The sequence below is a fragment of the Oryctolagus cuniculus genome, chromosome 6 (assembly GCF_051225735.1).
Source record: "Oryctolagus cuniculus isolate XC-2025 breed Fujian yellow rabbit chromosome 6, ASM5122573v1, whole genome shotgun sequence".
NCBI classification, from domain to species: Eukaryota; Metazoa; Chordata; class Mammalia; order Lagomorpha; family Leporidae; genus Oryctolagus; species Oryctolagus cuniculus.
In genome coordinates this window covers 10,697,046-10,721,919 of record NC_142872.1, presented here as the reverse complement: position 1 = coordinate 10,721,919, position 24,874 = coordinate 10,697,046, and the positions used below count along the sequence as shown (strand labels likewise).

Below are 24,874 nucleotides of genomic sequence, written 5' to 3'. Positions count from 1 at the left end.
CCTGCCTTTCTCATCTTTATGATGGCTTTGGTTTCTTAAATGCATTTTAGCATGCTCATGTCATGTGAACTGACGGCGTATTTACCTCCTCGATCATAAAGCATTTTTTGTGCCATATGAACAAAAATCAAGTCACCTATTGTTACTAAGATGCTTTATCATGCCTGTTCTTTTGTGACAGGGTGACTTTTAAGTTTAAGGTTTTCTCACAGGACACAGCCTGCCCGGGTGGTTATAGGTTATCTTACTTGGCTGCTTCAGAGCAGGGACTGTTCCTCTGAGAGAAACAAGTTATAGATACCAGTCTGCTCCTCCGGCTGTAACTGGCACATCTCTGGCTTCTGTACTTTTGCTTGCTTGCTTGACAATGGCCACGGCCACCAAGATGTAGTTTCTGCCTTTAAAAAGCCCCCACCACTGCAACTCTCCGGACTTGCTCTGTGAGAGGGCAGTCGCCAGCTGGCTGATAAAGACTCCTAATTTGATCTCAAAGGTCTCACTGTGTCTTTAATCTGTGTGCCCCACAACACTTTCAAGTCAGCATAAGACAGTCTGTTCCCAAGTAATGTGGCACAGCTCTCTTTCCTGAAAAGGAAGGAAGGACTAACACTTGCCTTTTAACTGCTTTCGTATCCTGTTCTCTAAGGCTCCCATGGAATTCTTCGCTATCTGAGTAGGCAGTACCCAACAAAGCGCCACACCTTCTAAACTAATGAAAACCTGAGTATTATTTTTGTATCTAGTAGAGGGACAAAAATTGGCAACTAAACTTTTAAGAGGAATAAATTCCAAACGCAGGAGACATGTGTTCATTATATTGAAGACACAGGGACTACTTTTGGATGCACAAGATTACAGGGTATCAGAATTATAAAGGTATCAACAGCCAGGTGGATTAATCACTTTTCAGGGGCTGGCGCCACGGTGCAGTAGGTTAATCCTCCGCCTGCGGCGCTGGCATCCCATATGGGCACTGGTTCTAGTCCAGCTGCTCCTCTTCCAATCCAGCTCTCTGCTGTGGCCTGGGAAAGCAGTAGAAGATGGCCCAAGTCCTTGGGCCCCTCACCCACATGGGAGACCAGGAAGAAGCACCTGGTTCCTGGCTTCAGATCAGCACAGTTCCAGCCATTGTGGCTATTCGCGGAAGGAAGGAACGGAAGGAAGACCTTTCTGTCTGTCTCTCCCTCTCACTGTCTGTAACTTTACTTCTCAAATAAATAAATAAAATCTTAAAAAAAAAAAAAAAAACACTTTTCAAAAACAAAATCTTACCTGATTAAGTGAGGTGGTATCTGTAAGTACATTATCAGGAGGCCTATTAGGTAAGGCTACAGCTTCCTGCATTCAAAAGACATTATGGTGAGTCAAATAGAAAGTACTGTTACTCTCTTTACTCTAACTGACATTTGATAAACCACGTTTCAATATAATCAACTTTGCAAAAAAAATTTTATGCTTGAAACATAATGACATTTAAAATTTCCTAACTCCTAGCTTCACATGTATTGATTTCCCTGAAATTAATCCATTTGGAAAAAAATTTATTTTTAGCTTATACATAAAAATTGGGAGTAAATCCAAATAAAATTTTTAAGAAAAATGTAAGTATTTTTAGATCTTTATAACTACAGAATAACCACAGTTACCTTACATATGAGAAATGCTTAGGACATTTAATGAATGAAGATTTAAATGTATAAAAAGATCACAAGTTTTTCTGAAAACTTTTGGGTACCCCAAAAATTGTACAAAAGAAAATAACAAATGTTCTCAAAATTATCTCAAATACATTAAACCACACAAGACTTTTCTATATATATGTGTGTGTGTATATATATACACACACAAAAATATTAGTAATATGTAAACAGAAGCAACATTTCAAATCCAAGACAACACTGTAACTCAAATGGGCGTGGATTACTGAGTCTCTATGAAATTACATGTATGATAGTATGATAAGACTGAATCCTTCACACAGAAGTTTTAGCTGTAAGGCAGTGGCCTACCTTGACTTTGTCTGATGTCCGTTTCCCCCCAAAGCCTCCAGAGCCAACAAGGAAGATAGAGAACTGATTATAGCAAATAAGCTCCTTTCCAGAATAAGAATAGACTGAAACACAAAGAAAAATAATAGGAGTTATTAACCAAAGATACAAAGAATTAACCAAAGTATGTTCAGTAACTCCTTTAAAAGCTTCAAAAGCAAAATCCAATTACTGAAAGTGTTCTGTAATTTACAGATGGCCAAACCTGGATTACAAAGCAAATTCATTTTAATGCATTCACCAGAGAGAAGAGAGGCATCCGTAATCCCGCCTTAACTACAGAACAGCAGCCTCTCATTTCTTCTTAAACTTCCTACACTGCCACTCAAATTCCAAATCTTTCCATCTCAAGCATTTCAAACAATCCCAGTGGAAAGTTAGGTAACGATACTCAAACTTTCATTCTGCCAAAGCATTCGGGAAGAGTGTGGGATGTAAACAAGGAAATACGTGGGACAGAAGGGATTAGCCAGCTGGGGGCAGGATCACGGCTGCTCGGCTCGCCACTGTAGTCACAGCTATGAGAACAGTACTTGGTACAAAAAAGACACCGGATAAATGGTTACCAAATTAACTAAGGAATCGGTGAATAATACATGGATACGTAAGTTAGGAAGTAAGTAAGCAAGTACTGCATTAACTGCCTGATGTACTAATCAGAGTTTGGGCATCATCTGTTGTATATATAGCTCTAAAAACTAGGAACATGGTTTTGAATTGCATGCTAAAGAAAACTGTAATTAGAACAAAAAAGAAAAGTCATGGAAATTTGTATTTAAAATAAGATTTTTACCTTTACTACCTAAGATATCGGATACCGCATTTCATCTCTAGGTCATTTCATCTACACCGCATCTCATCTATATCGTTACCTATATAAAATGCAACACACTATGACCCATTACCAAGTTTGAGTTGACTGAATAACACAGATCAAGAGATAATAAGAATTAAAGCAAAGTTACTACAGTACTTTTGTTTCATGCTATGTTATATTTGGCACAATGCTGAGATTAGCAGAGAGCCAGAAACGTAGCCAACGTGAGCCAGCACCTGGGATGAGAGGTAGGAAACATTAAAAACAGAAGAGGGACAAGGAGGAGGTAGAGAGAGGGAGAAAAACAAGAGAGAATACACGTAATATTTAAGAACATCCAGGGCCAATGCCACGGCTCACTAGGCTAATCCTCCGCCAGCGGCACCGGCACACCAGGTTCTAGTCCTGGTCGGGGCACCAGATTCTGTCCCGGTTGCTCCTCTACCAGGCCAGCTCTCTGCTGTGTCCCAGGAGTGCAGTGGAGGATGGCCCAAGTACTTGGGCCCTACACCTGCATGGGAGACCAGGAGGAAGCACCTGGCTCCTGGCTTCAGATCGGCGCAATGCGCCGGCCATAGCAGCCACTTTGGGGGGTGAACCAACGGAAAAAGGAAGACCTTTCTCTCTGTCTCTCTCTCACTGTCTAACTCTGCCTGTCAAAAAAAAATATTAAAAAAATATTTTAAAAACATCTAAAACAGTCCCAGTACATTAAATGAAAACAAGGTAGGTATCCAAAACAGCATGCAGAGTACAGATGAACACAGGTTCAATTTAGGATTATTTGGTTTTACGATGAGGCAGAAACAATATGCTGTCAACAGAGACCACACTGTGAATTTTGATCTCTCCCCCAAGTGGTGACATACAGTGAGACGCTCTGTGACCGATGTCACTGAGTCAGAGTTGCCGGTCAGCCACGTGCTCAACGGACACTCCAGGCTCAGTGCCTTACATGCACTTCTGACTTGAGACATTTTCAACATACAGTAAGCTGAGGGGGACACAACCCTAGTGCAGAGTGAAGAGCATCTGTATAATCACCTCTGTATTACAACAAAGATGATAAACTTGTATTGCTAATGTCAAGCAGCACTGAATTTCCTGCTATTCTTTATTTCCAAACTTTTTAGAATACTTATCTTGCTTCCTTATGACCTGGAAGAGACATGCAAAATGAATTCAAAGAACTGTAAATGAGTTACCATCCATAAGGATGACGACACCAGATCCTTTATCTAGGACATCAGCAACAACTGCTTCACATCTCAGGGTTCCTAAAATGAAAAGTAAAGTACATAAATAAACAGTTTCCAAGACTCTAAGTCGCTAAATTGGGACAGAAGAGAGTTAAATGTAATTTCCACAGTAAGCTCAACAAAACTAAAAAATTATGCTATGAAGTAGTTTTCCTAAACTCACTAGAAAAAAATAATTCAACATAAAAACAACCAGAATAACAGAGTCACTTAAATTTGAAAAACTAGTACTTCTGCTAGAATTTTTAAAAATAACACGTTCATTCAGAGGGACTCCTCTTGGCTTCTTTCAACTCTTAACCAAGTTTGTTGAACATCCTTAACGACACCACATCCTCTCTCCTTTTCAAATCTGTGCTCTCCTGGTTTCCATGAGACGCTGTTTCTAATTCCCCTGTTCTGTGACGGGTTGTTCTTCCCATGACTTAACTGCTGATCTGGGGACACAGTACCAGTGTATGGGAGGAACTCAGCACCTTTCTCTCAAGATCTGCCTCTCCCTTCTGTCCTCTAGAGGTGTGGACGGCACCCTTCCCCCGCCACCAGGCACAATCTCTAGCATATCTCTGTTGCATAAAACAGAAAGGAAGCACGTGGCAAGACTTGCATATGTAGACACTTACAGAAGCTAAATCATACCAAAAACTTTTAAACTCCTCCCAAGTCTATGGCTAGCTATTTTGGGGCTTTATGTAGGGAAGTGGCAAACACATGAGAATGCTGAAATAACAGGCGGGTTTCAGTCTGTTACACGGGCCTGACGGGAGCAAAATGGAGGCAGAGAAAGAAGGCAAGAGACAAAGTAAGGAGCAGAGACGTGGAAACGGAGGCGACGGAAACAGAATTGCACATCTACTTAAGGAAGAGAAGCAAAGCACCTGGGAACTGTCCGGATCTGAGATGGTGGAAGAGAAGCCAAGCATGACAAAGGCCAAATGCATTCACCAGCTCTCCCGCTCAGAGTCCTCGCGTGGCTATCCACTGCCTTTAGCATGAACTGGAGCCAAGCTTCTGCACTGACTCTCAAGGCCTTCCTAGACCTTCTTACTTCCCTACTCCTACTTCATGGCACCCCAGCAACCCACCCTTCAGGAAGCTTCCACGGTGTTTTATCCCCCAACAACCATGCTCCTGTTTACTTCCAAACCGCTGCATGTACTTGTTTTCTTTGCCTGCAACACCTTTCCTCTTCACCTAGTTAATCCCTGATTTATCCTTCAGGTCTAAGCTAAGGGTTCACTTCCACAGTTTTCCCCAACTCCCAGTGCAATTTCAGGTTAGAGACCTTCCTATATGCTCCTGTGCCACACCTATGCTTCTCCCATTACACTGCACTATCTAATCTTTATCACTGTCCACTGTATCTTAGACAAACAGCTCTGTATAAGCACGGATAATATTTTTCATGGTTATATTATCAATCCATAGCAGAATGCCTGGCATATTAGAGATACTTGTAAATATTCAGTAGGTAAAAAAAAAATATTGCAGACTCCCATTTCCTTGTGCTACTTTTCCAATTCCCAAGTTTTCTATAATGAGCACATCCTATTTTATAATTTTGTGGAAATCTACCAGATATACACCCATGAGAGAAAAAAAACTGAAATCTATGCTGACAATCAAAAACATACCATCACCAAACAACGGACAGGAATTATATACTACTATAGTATTAATGACTTTTGACTATTTTAAAAATTGCTTCATAAGAGAAGTTGAACATCTTTCCATTTGACTGGTTATAGCTCCTACATATTTTCCTAATGGATTATGGTCTTTTTACTTGTTGAACTCTTTATTTACTTGAGCCATTAAGCCTTTACCATATAAATTAAAAATACACTATCTCGGGGCCGGCGCTGTGGCATTCCAGGTAAAGCCACTGCCTGCAGTGCCAGCATCCCATATTGGCACTGGTTCAGGTCCCGTTCCTGCTCCACTTACAATCCAGCTCTCTGTTATGGACTGGGAAAGCAGTGGAGGAAAAGTCCTTGGGCCCTGCCCCGAGTTCAAGTCCTTGGGCCCCTGCACCCACATGGAAGACCCAGAGGACACTCCTGGTTCCTGGCTTTGGATCGGCACAGCTGGAGCCGTTGTGGCCATCTAGGGAGTGAACCATCAGAAAGAAGACCTCTCTCTCTGCCTCTGCCTCTCTGTAACTCTGCCTTTCCAATAAATAAAGATATTTTAAAAAAAAGTTATCTCAAAAACATTAAAAAAAACATAGCTCGATAGTTTGTTTGTAATCTCAAAAACATTAAAAAAAAACATAGCTCGATAGTTTGTTTGTAAATCTTGCATAATTACATTTCCATAATGCTTAACTGATACCAAGCACTTTTACATATACTAATATTTGATGGTCTTTAAAAAAAATATGTGATGATCACTTATTCCCTGTAAGAGAATCAAGACAGCATTATCAATCGCTTCCTGATGAAATAAAGTATTGTGTTGCACTAAGAATAGAAATTATCTTGAAAAAATAAATAAATCTAATAAAGGAAGACATCAAATAGAAACACAATCAAGATCAAACTCTCACACTGAGAAAATCCAGAGACCAGCACATCCTGGACTGGACCATGTTCTGTCTCGTGGAGGAAAACACAGTGCTGCTGACAGCTTCTCCCCCTCCACCTAATGGTCATTTCTAACCAGGGCAAGGGGAAAGCCGGCCCCGGACAGTGCCACCATAGATAGCACATAAGCCTCCAGGAAATGCTGACTTCAGCCTCCTGATGTTGGAGACCATGTCTCATCAATGGTGTGTGTGATGCAAAGATTATCAACAAAGCCACGCCCTTGGTTTTCTGTAGCTTAGAAAGGCTCCAAATCACGAGAATCTTGAATTTTTAATATTCACATTTATGGGAACATAAACTTGAAAACCACATTAAGAAAATGCAGAGACACTACTGAAGAGAAGTCATTCATGAGAAACCTAACTGTAGGGGAAATTAAGTATTATACGTGCTTTCCTGTTTATATTACTTGTAATCATTTTAGAATATATGTCTGATCTCCCTCTTTATTCATATTTTAAAATCCCTAAAAGCAAAAACCTCTCTAAAAAGTTCTGCTTCCCTCGCAACAATGGTTTCCAAAGGAAGCCATTATGCCACAGCCATCGCCACACCCCACACCCACGCACACACAATCCCACACAGATTCTCCAAGGTTGGGTCTGGAAACCGTATTTTACTAACAAAACAGGTAATGCAGTCAGATGTAACAATTCTAGTCAGGTAAGAAAATTCTCTGATACCCAGTACTGCGCCTGGCAAATGGCAGAAAGCCAGTAGATAAGGGATGAATACACAATTACTACCATCTCACATAAAACCAGCTGCCGGGAAACTCATGCTACGGCACTCACTGGGAAAAAGCTACTCAGCTTCAAGCAATAAACATGTCATATTTTTTTAATAAAATTAAAGGCTTAAGGAAAAAAAAGATTCCAGCTACTTGCTGACCACCACATTTTATAACATGAGAGGACAAATGCTCCTTTTTGCATTTTATCACCTGATCAGTAAGTACAGAATTAGACAACATTCTGACCTCAAAGGACAGAGGCAAAACAATAATACATCAAATGATAGTGAAAGACTGAGAATAGGAGCTTTACTGAACAAGAGATTACATAAAAGTCTAAATGAGTATTAACGCAGATTTGGTTTCATTTTCTCTAAATGAGGAAGAAAAAAGTAATTGTTTTATGAAGATCAGTGTCAAGATAAACAGCTGAGAAAATGGAGAACTATAAACATAGGAATCATAACTGATAGACACACACTAAGTTTACAGCACACACATTATTTTGTTAATAACCTAGACATCAACAGAAATAAACTGGTACTACTGTGAAATAACTTCTTACATGACATTAAGGGACAAAAGTTCAGGGTTTCCAAAACAGGTTCCAAATAACATTAATCTACTCTAATAGTTTGCAGGCACGTAACAACTTGTAATACGTATTATTATGCCACTCTACCTGAGTTTAATATATTGATACACTCTGGAAGGTGGATCAGAAAATAAAACTTTGTTCTTTGGAAATCGGTGTAGCAAGTACTCACCTGATGTTGGAAGTGGCTTATATAACTCCAAGTATTGCTCCCCATGAAGAACCTATGTTGGTGGAAGCAAAATTTTATTAGTAAACTTTGTGTTCCATGTAGGTATTGCAAACCGCAAGTGATATTTTACAGTGCACATACATCACTACTCCCCCCAAATTATCTATTAGTTTGGCTTCTACTTCTATCTGTACTACAGTCTAAAGGCATCTCCTTTGGAGCAAAGATACATTTGTGTTCTTTCTTGGCATTCACACATCCTTGTTGACTGGTAATTACAGATTATTTGCCAATAGAGATTCTAAACTAGGCTGTCTTCCCAGTGCTTATAACAGTGCTGGAACATACTGGGCATCCTATGAATATTCGCTGAATAAAAATGAACAAACAGGCCACTGCTAGTCATTTCAGGTCACACACATCAAATAGAAGTGACAAATAAAACACAAAGACAAACATGTTCTAAAGAAAAGCGCTGTTAATGTCAACATTCACTTGGTATAATATCTTATAAGTTATCCACCGAGTAAATACCAAGGACACAGTATAATTTAATAGCCATTTAAACTCAAGATATCAAAGAAGAATACACGAAGTAAGTAGGAAAACTAAAATGTAACCCTCACACCCAAACACACACTCCACAGCAACAGGACAGCACCCAGTCTTCCTCGATACCCAGGGGGCACAGAGGGGACAGGAACTGATCGGAAGAATCATGGAGGGCCACCTTACTCTGTCCTCAATGTAGCAAAGACAGACTCAGATTCCAAAACCGCTGCCATTCCTGGCCCCAGACCATGACCACCACTTTGACTTCCAATGCTGACGGAAAGTTCTGAAACATCTGCTCTAATATTTTCATTCCCATGTTATCCAAATAGAAAAATAACAGTACCCAGAAAAAAACATGAGAAAGTGACTGAAATAGCAAAATGCCCAGCCCAGAATTCTCATCTTCCACCCAAGTTCATCAAGAAAACTGAATCAAATACTCTAATATGCTTCCTTTGACCCAGGGCAGCCACAGGTTATTCAATCCAGTCAGTCACAGAAACACAGTTCTAAGACTGGACAGCTACTGCCATGCTTTATAACTTTATTGTTATGCCAAGAATTAAAATATAACCCACTTCAAAATCACTCACAGATGTTCATCCTATCTTGTTCTTGGTTTGTTTTTGTTTTTATTTTTATTTTATTTTTTTTTGCATTAAAGATGGAGTTTATGGCCGGCGCCATGGCTCACTAGGCTAATCCTCGCCTTGCGGCACCGGCACACCGGGTTCTAGTCCCGGTCGGGGCACCGGATTCTGTCCCAGTTGCCCCTCTTCCAGGCCAGCTCTCTGCTGTGGTCGGGGAGTGCAGTGGAGGATGGCCCAAGTACTTGGGCCCTGCACCCCACGGGAGACCAGGAGAAGCACCTGGCTCCTGGCTTCGGATCAGCGCAGTGTGCTGGCCGCAGCGCGCCGGCCGCGGCGGCCATTGGAGGGTGAACCAACAGCAAAGGAAGACCTTTCTCTCTGTCTCTCTGTCCACTCTGCCTGTCAAAAAAATAAAAAATAAAAAATAAAAAAGATGGAGTTTATTTTACTTTTGATTAATTGAACAGACTTCATGTATTTCACAGATAGTTTTTTGTTTTTTGTTTTTTTGCAAGGCAGAGTTAGACAGTGAGAGAGAGTGAGAGACAGAGAGAAAGAGAGAGAAAGGTCTTCCTTCCATTGGTTCACCCCCCAAATGGCCGCCACAGCTGGCGCTGTGCCAATCCTAAGCCAGGAGCCAGGTGCTTCCTCCTGGTCTCCCATGCAGGTACAGGGCCCAAGCACTTGGGCCATCCTCCACTGCCCTCTGGGCCACAGCAGAGAGCTGGCCTGGAAGAGGAGCAGCAACTGGGACAGAATCCGGTGCCTCAACCGGGACTAGAACCCGGGGTACCAGTGCCGCAGATGGAGGATTAGCCTAGTGAGCCACGGCGCTGGCCCACAGATACAGTTCTAAGACAACCATGCTTCCTCCTTACCTCCCTACCTCAAACCCCTCTCCTTCTTTCCTTTTTCCTTTAATTTTTGCAATAACTTTTTTTGTATTTCCTAAGTACAGTTTTAACAGCACAGTAATACTTTCCACCAGCGCCTCCCTCCCTCTCTCTCTCCTTCCTACTTCATAGTTTTAATTTTTACAATGACATGCTTTCAATTTTTTTATAATTACAAGCTTACCCCTCCACTAAAGAATGAATTCAACAAGCGGTAAGTAGAAAAACCATTGTTCCTCTATAGTATAGACAAGGGCTATAAACAACAATCAACGCTCAAACGGTCAGTTTCGCTCATCTCCCTATATTCTTGAAACATCTTCTTCATTTGACCTCTCAAATACCACATCCTCCTGACGCTCCTCATTCTTCACGGGCCATTCCTGCTCCATCTGCTTGCTACCTCCTTTGTGGCTCTTCAACCTCCGAACACCGCAGGGCAGGGAAACTTGGGCCTCTTCCCCACTTATCCTCACACACTAGGTCATTTCATCCAGTCAGGTCTTTACACATTAGCTAAATGCTAAGGAATCCGGTCAGATCCCTGCCCTGAACTCTACACTCATACATCCAACTGCCCATTTCATAAATGCACTTGAATGGGAGATGCAGAACCTCAAACGTACCCAAGACCAAGTCCTGATCACCCCCAACTTAAAATAAGTAGATGTAGACACATACACACACATACACACACAGGACTTCAAAAATTTTGAAAAAATATAGAATTAAAATATGTTTATTCTGATGTAAAATAATTCAAATTCTCTACATAGTTGGCTCATAATATGTGTTTTCCATGAACTTAGTGAAGATCTTTCTAGGCCTGCATTTCAAAAACAATTTCACACAAAAATAAACTGTATTTTCAATGAACTTTGTGAATATTCTTGTATGTAAAGATAGGCACACATATACACACATGTGTACACACGAATACTAGACCTACCTTTGCAAAGTTGATTGAGAGCCCAGGGATCTCTGCTAATCCTCCATTCATCATCGACTTCTGAGCTATGATAACTCCAAAGGTAGGCAGACAGGAGAAGTCAGAACTTCCTTCATAAACAAATTTCAAATCTTTCGGATCCTTGACTGAAGCTCCCACTCCAAGGGCGTACATAATAGTTTCCAGTTGTGTGTAAGTAGAAGAAAATGAAGACAGCTTATAGCCAACAGCTCCAGCCTACAAGATGGTTGCAAAAAATGATTTTTTCATTAATATTTTCATCAAATCTTTCAAATTTTAATTCCTCAAAAATAGCAGCTGCTTATATACATAGGCTTTCTTTTGAAGGGGTGGGGAAAGGATGTTAGAGAACTTCAGGAGCATAATTCTGTCAGTATATGTGGTTTTTAAAATAGAAACCAATTAAATAACCTATGGAAACGTCTTGCTTCTTGCTAACAGAGAGTGTGTCGCATTTTCAATGCTCCTGTCTCGGAGGGTGGAAAGCTCTACTGATCCAGCAACCATTCACTCACCCACAGACAGAAAAAAGGAAGAATTTGTTATGATTGGGGATAATGGATTGCTTGCTAAGGTCTAAAATTCACTGCAGCATGATACGCGAAACAATGCCTGATGCCTGTGAATTCCCTCATCATGGTTTCAGTTAAAATGAGATTTAACCTGAATTTCCTTCGTCTAACTGGCTGCTGCATTCTTCTATTTAGTGATGATATACCTTTCTCGTGTGCAGAGTGTGTGTTAGGTTATAAAAGAACAATATCCAGGTTTAAAATCACTTTTCAATCCTAAAGCAGAACTCAACAGACACAGGCTAAGGGCTAAGGAGATTTTTACATTTTCAAAGGACAGTTAAAACACAGAAACATGAAGAATCTCCAACAGAAGGAGCCCACAAAGCCGAAAATACTTACTCTGTGGTCCTTTACCAAAAAGTATGCTGACCCCTATTCCTATTCCACAGCAAAATCACATTTATACCCTGGTCATATTATCAAGCTTCAAATTAGATTTCCAGGTTTCCTTTTCCCTATGCCTATGCCGGGTCACAACACAGCAGACTCTAAGGTTACAAATTACTTATTTCTTGCCATTTACCCAACATAATTTTCTTTTCAAAACAGGATATGTACAGAAGAAAGTAAATAAGCAAATTTCACAGAGCTACAGTCAGGATTTTATTAGGATTTCTGACATAATGGAAACTTTTTACTTGCAGTCATGTTGAAATACTCCCAAAACACAACTTCTTGATGCTTTCCCTCCAAAGAAATGACCCAGAAGAGATGCTTAAATAAATATCCTTTTCTAGAAAGTTAGAAAAATAGTGACTACAGTAGGATTAGCAATGAAAGTCAAGGGAAAAAAAGACCTTTGTCTAACTGTACTGAAAAAAAGAGAAAGCAAAGGCTACATTTAACATTTTAGCTTATGTTCATTCAAATTCTATCAACATTTGGTACATTTTTACAAAATGTTTTGTGTTCACTTAGTTGACAACCAATTACTAGCTTAAGATGAAAAATATTTTTGCAAGTGAAAAAACTGTTCAGAATCATTCAGAATCCAAAGTTTTGCCGAGAACGGGCATTTTCCATAAGGACGCATAAAGCCCCGTGTGTGCAAGGGGAAGAGGAAGCAGCTGCAGGGTCACCTCCCCGAGTCACACTGCCACAGCACCCAACCTCCCCGCCCCACTGCAGCTTAATTCAAATATACTTCAAGGCAATGAAAAGCTGGCCTTGAACAGACAACACAGATATTCACAGGCAGAGTGAGGACCGCATGTGGAACAGAAACTGTGGGCAAGCAGAGACAGCAAGAGTTGGTATCAGTTCAGCCTCAAGTCCTTTTTCTTCTCAGTTGAATTAACCCATTGTTTTCCCTCTATCCCTGAGCTCTTCTCAAGTAACAATGGAGCAGGGGAAACAGAAAGAAAATGAGGTGGCCAAACTAATGAAGCAACTAACTTGACTCATCACCCCCCAAAAGGAGACTGAGACTGACACACAGGATTCCAGAACCTGTTTCCAAGCCCCAAGAGACACCAAGGGAAGAAACTCAGGGACGTCCTCTCCATCCTCGGGCCCCTCTCAGACACTAGGAAAAGCTTTAGACACTGACACTCGGTTCCCCTGATCTCCTTCCAGACACTCTTCCTCAGGGAAAAGAAAAGCATGGTACAGCACGGAGAAACCCAACAATGAGCGAAGGAGAAGTAGAGAAAAGTCATAACGTAGCCTGGACTGCTTCAGAACTCTCCCCAGCCTCCTCCTGCCGATCAGCTGTCGGGAGCTCCCTGTCCTACAGCCACAACCATGTCTGAGTAAATCCTCCGTCTTCAGCTGTCCGTGGCACTGCTTCTCTCCCTTTATTCCTGTCTGAAAGACAGTGACTGCACTGCAGAGGAAAGGAGAGGAAAAAGAGGGTGGAGGGGGAGAGAGGGGTGGGGCAGAGAGAGACAGGGAGAGAGGATGTGGGGAAGAGAGAAAGAGAGAGGAGAGGGGGAGGGAGGGAGAGAAGGAGGATGGATGGATGTGGGAAAGAGAGGGAGAGATAAAGAAGGAGGGAAGGGCAGTTAACTTACAAATCCTGCTGTGGCTGCAGAGGCTGCGTGACTCGTGTGATTTGCTGCCACCCCTCCTTCTGAATCTACTTTACTCAGAACTTCAAGGATACTGCCAGTGGAATCTGAAATTAAGAAAAATAATACAAATATTTAAAAGCAAAGCTTTGTTGAAGAAGTGGCTAAGAAAAGACTAAAACACGCTAGATAGTAACTCCTCTAACATTCATCAAACCTACTACAGCGGTCTCCATCATCATCATGAACTCATTGTACAGTGTCAGGTTACTGCAGGAAAAACTGTGGGAGATTTTAAAACAGACCAAAGATAACTGGACACCTTCAGCAGAGCACAAGGCCTCGTATAACATAACCCCTTCCAGGTCATCTGGGCTGTGAGCATTTCAATGTCCTAGAGCTACGTTATGACCCTGTAACGCAGGACACTTGTCTATAACACCGACGTTTGTCGGCTCTGTCGGGTGGACAGACAGCTGATTTCCCTTCTCTCCTGCGGGATGGAAGACTGCCAAGATCACCCCCAGCACTGCACAAGTGATTGGGAACAAAGATAAGGCCACCACCATGACCAGTGACTCCAGACTGGCATTGAAAGCTGCTGTTCTGGTGTTCAAAAGGTACCTGAAGGAGGTTCATGGGGCAGCCACGGACACAAGAAGAGATCCTGGAAGCTCTGAGACCCTTCTAACACACCTGAGAGACACGGGCTTCTCCCACACTCACACAAAGACCACAACCACCGTCTGAGACAACCTGGGACATCTCCCAGTCCCGGGGACTCCAAGAATGACTTCATGCCTGGAGTCCTCACCCTGCGGTCCGTTCAGACTCTACCCAGAGGAGAGGCTATTTAACTGGAAGGCTCTCTGGAATAGGACAAGCACACTCCTGGCTCAAACATAGGCTAGTTTGGTTTTGCTGGGATTTGCCATCTGTGAAATGAAAACAATGGAGTAAGGATTCTGGAAGCTCAACTCATAGAAAAGGTAGCCTTTGTTTTGACTGTACTTTAAATATTACAGTATCTTTTCACTTACAATTATATGATTCAGTTAGCTGTTGGAAAGTAACAGTCTAATATTTCAGGAGTAGCAGTACTTTGAAACAGATAGAGAAAAGTTTTTAATATATTTTTTTCCTTTTTTTCACTCATTTTCATTAATAGGTAACTACTATACACTAAATTTATTTCAAATATCAAAATACAGAAAGCAAAAACACTACCATTTATGACATGACAATGAGTGTACAAACAGAAAAACATCATTAAGGAGAAGAAAACAAAATAGTCATTATTCAAATATATTCTGCCAAACTTTGAAAACAAATTTACTAAGAAAGAAAAAAGTTTTTCTGTAAAATAACTGTGACTCATGATCTTTTCCAGAAGAGTATTCTAAGTTGAATGTATTATACACACATGTGAGTTACACTAGAAAAACAGTGTGGATTAGTTGGTTACCTACTCCTGCGGCATATCACAAGCGATCTAACAATTCAAGTTAGCAAGCAGCGGTCCTGTGTATAAGTTCATCAAGAACCTAACACCAAACACAAAGGAAGTTACAGCAGACAGTCTCTACCCCAGAGGAACTGACCACGCAGTTAGGAAGCCGCGTGTTCATGAGACAAAAGCTGCGGACAGCAGTTACAATTAGATGGTCAGGTGCCCCAGAACGTGGGGGTTGGGGTGGGGGGTTTACTGAGCACCTGGGCCTTGAGTTTCTCTAAAGACACACTAACAGTCAGTAGACCTAAGAAGAACAGTGACGTGAAAGGAGAAAGTCAGGGTGTGTAGTGAAGACAAAGTGCTTCAAACAAGGCCACATCCAGGCACTGGGCAGGACAAAGCTAAGCATGAATAATGTAGGCTTAAGGAAACCCTAAGAAAATTAGAGTATACTTGGGTCTGACTTGCAGCACATGGCCAGAAAATAGAAAACTTAAAAACTCAACCATCATCTGGGGAGGGAATTTAGTACAAATGACATCTGTCCTCCACCCACACATAAGCCAAAAAAAAAAAAAAAAAAGAAAGGCAAAAAAACAAAACAAAACAAAAAAAAAACACCATGGAATAACATAAATACTCTAACTGTGAGGAGATCTGACACCTCACAGAGCAGAAGATATGCCGCAGATGGCGACAGGCAAGGCAGAAGACAGTTCCCAACAAGAAGAAGAGCCGTGGGCTCCAGCACCCCAGCCAGGGCTACCTGACTGGCGACCCATTCACCTTGGATGCTCTGAGGCTTGCTGGCATTATCGAAGTCACAGATCTTCTCCCAGTGGGCCTTCACTGCCTCCGGCGTCATCGGCTGATTCCTCTTCCTCACAATGGCTCCCAGGCTGCGCTCCCAGCGAACTGGTGACATACGGAAAACCAAGACACTCAGCACCTCATTTAAGGAGAACAGAAAATACGATGCCTCAGAGCCCTTTAATTGATTTTCTTTAACTTCAAGAAAAAGGAAACTCAGGAAAACAGTTCTAGCTTCTAAAGAGTTGTACTGCAAGCTGTAATGTGCATCTTCCCACCAAACCCGTCAGGAAAACGGTATCTGAATCTGAAGGGGAAATTTCTCTTTGGACCACGACAGGCACTACATAAGGCAGAATGTTAAGCGGAATCTGAATTAGGTAATACAGTTCCCTCTCCTCATTTACCAAATGAAGATAATGAAAAAGAGCTCTGTTGGGTAGCAAACTGAGGACTGATGGTGGTAACAGGTTGAAGACTCCAGACAGTGGCCACCACTGTGGCACAATGGGTTAATCCCCTGCCTACGATGCTGGCATCCCCTATGAGCATGGGTGTAAGCCCCGCCTGCTCTGTTTCCCATCCAGCTCCCTGCTCATGTGCCTGGGAAAGCAAAGGATGACAACCCAAGTGCTTGGGTCCCCAACACCCACGTGGGAGAGCAAGATAGAGGTCCAGGTTCCTGGTTTTGGCCTGGGCAAGTCCTGGCCATTTAGGCCATTTGGGGAGTGAATCAGCAGGTGGAAGATACCCTGCTCTCTATTTGTCCCTCTCTCTCTGTAACTCTGCCTTTTAAATAAAAATTAAAAAAAAAAAGGTTCCAGTTAACAAAAAGTGCACCAATCAGGTCTCCACAAATAATTCTTTTTCTCATTTCCTACTTGCATAAGAAATCAACTGATACACTGCTCACACACATCATTACTGCTGCACAGGTTCTACTGAAGAACCTTAAAAATCAAACCAAGATGGAGTGACCTAAGCCAATACCATTAAAAACAAGAAGTTATCTTTTTAAAGTTTAAAAATTACAGCCCTAAACTTTTTCCCCCAAAGCTAAAATCAGGTGCAGCTATAAAAATAAGGGACCCTATGCTTAGCTAGCTGCGACACTTGTGCCTGGCTGTGCTAAGACCTAACCCAGTTTGTATGCCTCCTAATACTCAAATAATGGTGTGGGAAGCGGGACACCGCTCTCCCACCAGGGGAACAAAGGAAGCGAGACGTCATCCCCCTCAGGGTGAACAAGATGGCCCTGGCAGGGAAAGGAACTGCTAAAGAAGTAAACAACAAAATGGCGACGAGGTGCATGCCTCCCATGTGATCCCGTAGCTGATTGGATAGAAGACACACGCCCTTCACATGATCACCTCACGGATTGGACTGCTGTGTGCATGGACTCTATAGTGCTTTTGATTGGTCGCTGCGGGTATATAAACCGTGTGGCTTTGTGCTGGGAGCTCTCTGGACTCCCGAGTTCAGGAGGCCCGTCTGCGCTGACACCGAATAAATCCTCTTGCTTTTGCATCAGCTGGTCTGGACTCTGAGTCTTTGGGGTGTGCCTCTCGACGTGTTAGCATCTTCACTCCGAGGGTCTAACACTACCAGGGGAATTTTTAAACTGTTTTCTTTATAAAAATTCAGAAGAACAACCACTAGTAGCCTGATTTAAATGTAAGGCCCAGACTGTGGTAACTGTTAAAATGAAGATTTGTCTTGAGGAACTACGGAAATGCCTGCTCCCATGGAGAATCCAGCAGTAAAGTGGCAGACACAGCCCTAGCTTGCAACCCTCGATGTTCTCATATATAACAGATAGCAAAAGATACCCAGAAATGTTTGAGGAATGTAAGTCCCTTTAACAACTGGACAGAACAGCCATTAACGCCAAAAATACTGCTACTGTGTAAAAATGCCCTCCAGTGATGGCAACCTTTTAAATAATTCAATTAATTGTGTAATTAATTTTGATAGTTGCAGCCAACTGAAACAAATTGAAATAGTCAAACTTTCACAGTTTTTTTCTAACGTCATAAATCCATTATCAAACTTGGGGCTCACATTTGAGAAATGAGGTAGGTGAGGGCTGATGCCACTGCTCACTGTTAGTCTAAAGGGGACCCAGCCCCACAGCTCACTTGGAATTTCTACCCTGGAAAGCTGTCAGTCTGATTCTGCTCCCTGATGTCTCATGCTCCAAGGAATAAGGGACATGAGAGCACTAGAGAACGTGCCTGCTGCGCTGTCTAGACCACGATCTCCCATGTTTCCCGGCCACTCACTGCTCTGCTCAGTTGGCATGGACGAGCGGGGGGCTTCCAGACACACGGGATGGGGCGGGGGGCTTCCAGACACACGGGACGACAAAACGTCAACAGAGACTGTGCTGTCTAAAGGCACAGCCAGTCCTGAAGAAAACAGAGCAAGTCCTCAGGAAGAGCTGCCACAGCTCTGAAGCAGAGACGGGTTCTTGCAGGTGAAGTGCTTGTGGCAGGCCGGCACTGTGGCACAGTGGGCTAAGCCTCCGCCTGCAGTGCTAGCATCCCCTGTGCGCGCCGTTCGTGTTCCGGCTTCTCCTTTCGATCCAGCTCTCTGCTACGGCCGGGGAAAGCAACAGAAGATGGTCCAGGTGAGAGACCTGCTGGAAGCTCCTGGCTTCATATGGGCCCAGCTCCAGCCATTGCAGCCATCTGGGGAGTAAACCAGTGGATAGAAGACCTTTCTGTTTCTCTCTACCTGTAACTCTGCCTCTCAAATAAATGTATAAAATCTTAAAAAAAATAAATAAATAAAATGGACTGTGGCTCTCACAAGGGTTGAGACTGAACACACACACGCTGCAGCCAAAGCCTGGGCCTCTGGCAACATCCTAAGCCAGTTCCGCTAGGACATGCAGGTTTAAAGAAAGAAAACAATCTACAGCAAACCACAGAGAGGCACTTACGTTTTCCAATCCATCCTGCTCCAACCTACAGCAAAGAGGGGAAAAACATTGTATCATCAGTTTGAAATCACCAACCATTTTTTAAAGTAAAGAAAGTTGTCTTACTGAGAGTGTCAGCATGCTAGACGACAGTGGAGGACAGTGACACAGCTCCCGCAAGCCCACTGGCCGGCACGGCCTTGCACTGCTCCATGCTACCAGAGCAGAAACACACAGAGGTCAGGGACCAGGATCTGACCAGGTCTACCGACCGGCCAGGAGACCCCAGCCAAAAGCATTTCTCTTCCCTAAACCCACACTGCCTCTGATGTAATAAAAGGGTCATGATTTATACTTCAAGGGCCTACCAGGGAGTTTAAAAAATATAAATAGTACACTGCCTCACATACCACGGGCTCTAGAAAGATCTATCGAATTTTTAAAAAGATCAAAGCCAAATAAAGAGCGTGTGACTTAGGGAACTACAAATATTCACTAATGAAACATCTTTATACAGAGATCAGGCAACTGACCAAATACTAGCAGCTACCCAGAAAGATAAAGTTTTCATTTCTACAGTTTTTACCTACAGGTCATTTAAGATAATCTTCAGGGGAAAAAAATGTCAGATATAGAGAAAAGCTGCCTGTCATGTGCTCAAACACCACACTCAGTGTGACGGAATTTACCAGAATTTCACCCATATGTGACAGAGAAAAGGAACCAGTGGAAGGCAGATCTAGTGGGTCTAGGCTTACGGTAGGATTTTCATCACCTTTCCCTCTATATTGATGTGCCAACACCTTTAATAGAAAGATTTTATTTAATAAATATAAATTTCATAAGCACAACTTTTGGATTATAGTGGTTCTTCCCCCCATACTTACCTTCCCACCCCTCAAACTGCCCCACCTCCTACTTCCTCTCCCACCCCATTCTTCATTAAGATTCATTTTTAATTATCATTATATACAAAAGATCAACTCTATACTAAGTGAAGAGTTCAACAGTTTGCACCCACACAGATACACAAAGTAGAAAGTACTGTTTGAAGACTAGTTTTACCATTAATTCTCATAGTACAACACATTAAGGACAGAGGTCCTACATGGGGAGTAAGTGCACAGTGACTCCTGTTGTTGATTTAACAATTGACACTTATTTATGACGTCAGTGATCACCCAAAACTCTTATCATGAGCTGCCAAGGCTATGGAAGCCTCTTAAGTCCACAAACTCCGACATTAGTTAGACAAGGCCATAATCCAAGTTCAAGTTCTCTCCTCCCTTCAGAGATAGGTACCTCCTTCTTTGATGACAAGCCCACACCTTTTAGGATGCATCCAGTTAGCCTTGGCATTGTTGGTTTACATAAACCCAAGCAGTTCTGATGACCAGCAACAGAGCCATCAGCTTTCCCCACATCTGAGAGAAACAAATGTATGAGCTGAGCCACACACTCTGCCCCGCCCCCTCGACGTCCAAGAGAGCTTAAGAATCAAGCACCATTTGTTTCCAAGGTTCAAGTTGGGACACGACACACATATCATGTTACATTTTACCTATCATGCAAGCACAGTATTTCTCACTAAAAAATGTTCACAATACAGTACAAAGAAAGAAAAAGAAACATATAAAACTCTATCACCAGCACAGTCCTAATTGTGTGTCTGGGTGCATAAATAAAACGCCTATTTAAAAAAAAAAAAAAAAAAAGACTATTTGTGTAATATGTCTATCTTCTAAGATAATGGAAGGAAATACGTAAAAATATTAATAGTAGTTCTCTCTGGACAATGCCAACATGGGTGATTTTATTTTTCTCTTTATATTCCTATGAACTTAAAATTTTCAAAAAGAACATATAATATTTTGTCTACAGAATTAATAATATAATTATAGATGATTAATAGTTTAAAAAGTTTGAATTCTAGATGGCTTGATCATATTGAATTTTCCTACTCTGTAAAATTACAGTTGTGAAGTTCTCTCCACCTCTAAAATTTCACAACTCACTTTCAAAAGGTTTCATCAAAAGGGTGGAAGCACTTCTGCTAAATGTATGGAGACTTTTTTCTTTAACTTACTTGTCTGCCTTTTATTCAAACAAAACAGGCCAAGGTGGCATTCATTTCAGACTGAGCCACATTCACTAGCTGTCAAGTAGTATTTCACATGTCAGTATTTTGCATATAACAGGTTCATTACTATCACAGAGTCAGATGGGGGGAGGGTTCTAATATACAACAGTTCAGGCTAGATGAGGCCAAACTTAAATTTAAAAAATGTATACATACACATACACACATACAGGCTTCAAAAGGTATAAAAGAACTTTCACCCTTGGAGTAAACAATGGATCTCGGGCATTTCAGGCACAGAAAGCCAAGACACTGGCAAAAAATGATCTACATGATCTAAATGATCTGTGAGTGAGACCACAGTGGAAAGCAGGGGCCATCAAAGAAGGAGGTACTTTGGCCGGCGCTGCGGCTCAATAGGCTAATCCTCCGCCTAGCAGCGCCGGCACACCAGGTTCTAGTCCCGGTCGGAACGCCGGATTCTGTCCCGGTTGCCCCTCTTCCAGGCCAGCTCTCTGCTGTGGCCAGGGAGTGCAGTGGAGGATGGCCCAGGTGCTTGGGCCCTGCACCCCATGGGAGACCAGGAGAAGCACCTGGCTCCTGGCTTCGGATCAGCGCGGTGTGCTGGCTGCAGCACGCCGGCTGCGGTGGCCACTGGAGGGTGAACCAACGGCAAAGGAAGACCTTTCTCTCTGTCTCTCTCTCTCACTGTCCACTCTGCCTGTCAAAAAAATAAAAAAAAAGAAGAAGGAGGAGGTACTTTTCTCTGAAGGGAGGAGAGAATTTCCACTTTACTTATGGCCCTGTCTAAATACAGACAGTGTGTGGACTCAAGACTTCCATAGTCTTGGCAGCTCATGTCAAGAGTCAGGTGATCACTGTGGCACAGCGCATTCACGCCCTAGACTGAAGCACCAGATCCTATATGGGCGCCAGTAAGAGCCCTGGCTACTCCACTTCCAATCCAGCTCTCTGCTATGGCCTGGGAAATCAGTAGAAAATGGCCCAAGGCCTTGGGCCCCTGCACCTGCATGTGAGACCCAAAGGAAGCTCCTGGCTCCTGGCTTCAGGTCAGCACAGCTCTGGCCACTGTGGCCTATTGGGGAGTGAACCATCGGGTGGAAGACCTCTCTCTCTCTCTCTCTCTGCCTCTCCTCTCTCTGTGTAACTCTTCCAAATAAATAAATAAATCTTTAAAAAAAATAAGAGTTTAACTGTTAAATCAACAGGAGTCACTGTGCACTTACTCCCCCTGTTGGACCTGTGTCCTTAATGAGTTCTACTATGAGAATTAACTGTAAAACTTGTGTTCAAACAGTACTTTATACTTCGTGTGTGTGTGTGAGTACAAATTGTGGAAGTCTTTACTTAGTATGGAGTTGGTCTTCTGTATATAAAGTTAATTAAAAACGAATCTTAATGAAGAATGGGATGGTAGAGGGAGCAGGAGGTGGGACGGGAGTGGGGGTGGGAGAGCGGGTATGGGGGGGGAAGAACCACTATATTCCTAAAGCTATACCTATGAAATTTGTATTCATTAAATAAAAGCTTTCTTAAAAAAAAAAAAAGAAAGAAATGATTTAGAGCCTAAATACTGTTTAATTGAACAAATGAAAAGATTGATTTTGACTGATTTTTTTCAGATAGAACAATTTAGCTTGATTAAAGATAACTGATGAGAGAAAATTTAAAAAAAAAAAAAAATCGATCTCGGGGCCAGTAATGTGGCATAGCAGGTGAAGACGCCACCTGTGAGGCTGGCATCCTATATGGGTGCCAGTTTGAGTCCCAGCTGCAACACTTTCAATCCAGCCCCCTGGTAACAGCCTGGAAAGGCAGTGGAAGATGGCCCAAGTGCTTGGGCCCGTCGCCCACAACGGAGACCAGGAAGAAGTTTTTGGCTCTTGGCTTTGAGCTGGCACAATCCTAGTCATTGTGGCCATCTGGGGCGTGAACCCATGGATGGAAGATCTCTCTCTCTCATTGTCTCTCCCTCCTGCTTACTCTCTTACTCTCTAATGCTGCCTTTTTCAAATAAATAAATAATCTCACTGGATGGTGGAACTGTGTGGTTTTTATTTTCCAACATTTAAAACTTTGCATAGGGAAAAACAGAAAAATTTACTTTTAAAATTAAAACAAACAGTAAGTTAGATTTATCGATCTATCACACATGGGCTGAATTTTTGTTATAATCATTCATAGTGAGGGGGTGACTGCTACACACTTGGCCACGCACCCCAGGAAAACAAAACTCAGGGTTACTTTATTTACTAATGCAGCAACCCAGCAGTTGTCACAGTAAGAACTCACATCTGGCCCAGATGACTTGAAAGCCCCAGTTCTGTCCTTCTACCGCCCTTCACTTCCTAAGACGGGGCTGTAAAAACTTCACAGGGTACACTGAATTAAAAGACAAGCTTATCTGGGTGCAAAAAAGTACTGGAAATCCATGCACAGTTATTCATAATACATATTTTCCATGAATTTTTTTACTTTCTATATGTGACTACATCAAGCCAGCCACATTTATTTGATAAGAATTTTTTATTTGATTATTTATTTGATAAGAATTATTTGATAAGAATTTATTTGATAAGAATGTTAGAAAACTAAGGAAAAATAAAATTTAAAAAGCTGCTGCTACATTTTCAAAAAGGACACTAGTCAACACTTATTCCTCAGTGACATACACAGAGTATCAAAATATAAGTCATGTCAACTGCTGAGTCCATTTACAAATGTAAGTAACTGGAAAATAAATACTAATTTTAAAATCAGTCTTTATATTTAATGATACAAATACTGCTTCAGAAGAAAACAGGAAGCTGTAGAATACCTCAAACAAGCTGCCATTCTCCTCACAGCTCTCATGGCAAAGCCAAAGGACCAGGGGAGCCACATACTCGGGCTTCAGGGCTTCAACAAGGTCTGGAAGGAAGGCAAAAAGAAAAGGGAAGAACATATATACATTTAATCAATCACTTTACATTCTGAAAATTTTTTACACAGGTAGTTCACCGAATTCTTAACTGTAAGAATAGCGTTAGATATGTATGACTACTCTAACATTTCCACCCCAGTGAAGGAATCCGGAAGCACTCCCAGGCTCTGACACTGTTGGCACGGAGGTGGACACTGCAGTGCAGCGGGCTGAGCTGCCCGCACCCCAGCTAAGAGTGCCAGCGCCAGTCCTGGCTACTCCAATTCTGATCCAGCTTCCTGCCCATGCACTGGAAAAGCGGCAGATGACGGCCCAAGTACCTGGGCACCTGTCACCCGTGAGAGAGAGCAGGCTAGAGTTTCCGGCTCCTGGCTTTGGAATGGCCAACACCCAGCTGTTGGCAGCCATTTGGGAAGTGAACCAGCAGATGGAAGAACTCTCTCCATCTCTGTCTCTACCTTTCTGTCATCCTTCTTTTCAAACAAATAAATAAATCTTTAAAAGTAAATGCAATCATAGGCATCAGACATCCTTTGCCAAGGTGGGTATCATACTATTCAGGAGAAGAACAGCTGCCTGGGCAAAGACTGGTGAGCAAAACCATTCAAGAGGAAAGACTGAACTACCACTCAACCCCAGGGCTATTACACGCTCCCAGCTACTTAACAACACGGGCTTGACAATCCTGAAGGCAGACAATGACTGACAGACCTTGCAACTCTCACTGATGAATAACAAGTTTAAGAACAAGTGCCAGAACTAGTTATTCATTGCGTACTTTCTGTAAGCAGCTTAGAACACACAAAGAAAGAAGACATGGTTTTAGTGCTGGACCTACATGCAGGCAACTCAGGAACCTG

The 24,874-nt window shown here is 42.3% G+C and overlaps 1 protein-coding gene across 4 annotated transcripts in view; it reads right to left on the bottom strand.

The window, feature by feature from the left end:
• HSD17B4 (hydroxysteroid 17-beta dehydrogenase 4) overlaps positions 1-24,874 on the bottom strand; it is a 90,746-nt gene that overhangs the window by 35,168 nt on the left and 30,704 nt on the right. For all 4 annotated transcript variants that reach the window (XM_008254935.5, XM_089334840.1, XM_089334838.1 and 1 more), the window contains 9 exons: positions 23,910-24,001; positions 19,012-19,036; positions 16,044-16,172; positions 13,808-13,911; positions 11,200-11,436; positions 8,213-8,264; positions 4,071-4,142; positions 2,010-2,113; positions 1,273-1,338 (listed from right to left, as the gene is read on the bottom strand). In XM_008254935.5, the coding sequence (XP_008253157.2) occupies positions 1,273-1,338; positions 2,010-2,113; positions 4,071-4,142; positions 8,213-8,264; positions 11,200-11,436; positions 13,808-13,911; positions 16,044-16,172; positions 19,012-19,036; positions 23,910-24,001 (881 nt within the window). The remainder of the gene's footprint in view (positions 1-1,272; positions 1,339-2,009; positions 2,114-4,070; positions 4,143-8,212; positions 8,265-11,199; positions 11,437-13,807; positions 13,912-16,043; positions 16,173-19,011; positions 19,037-23,909; positions 24,002-24,874) is intronic.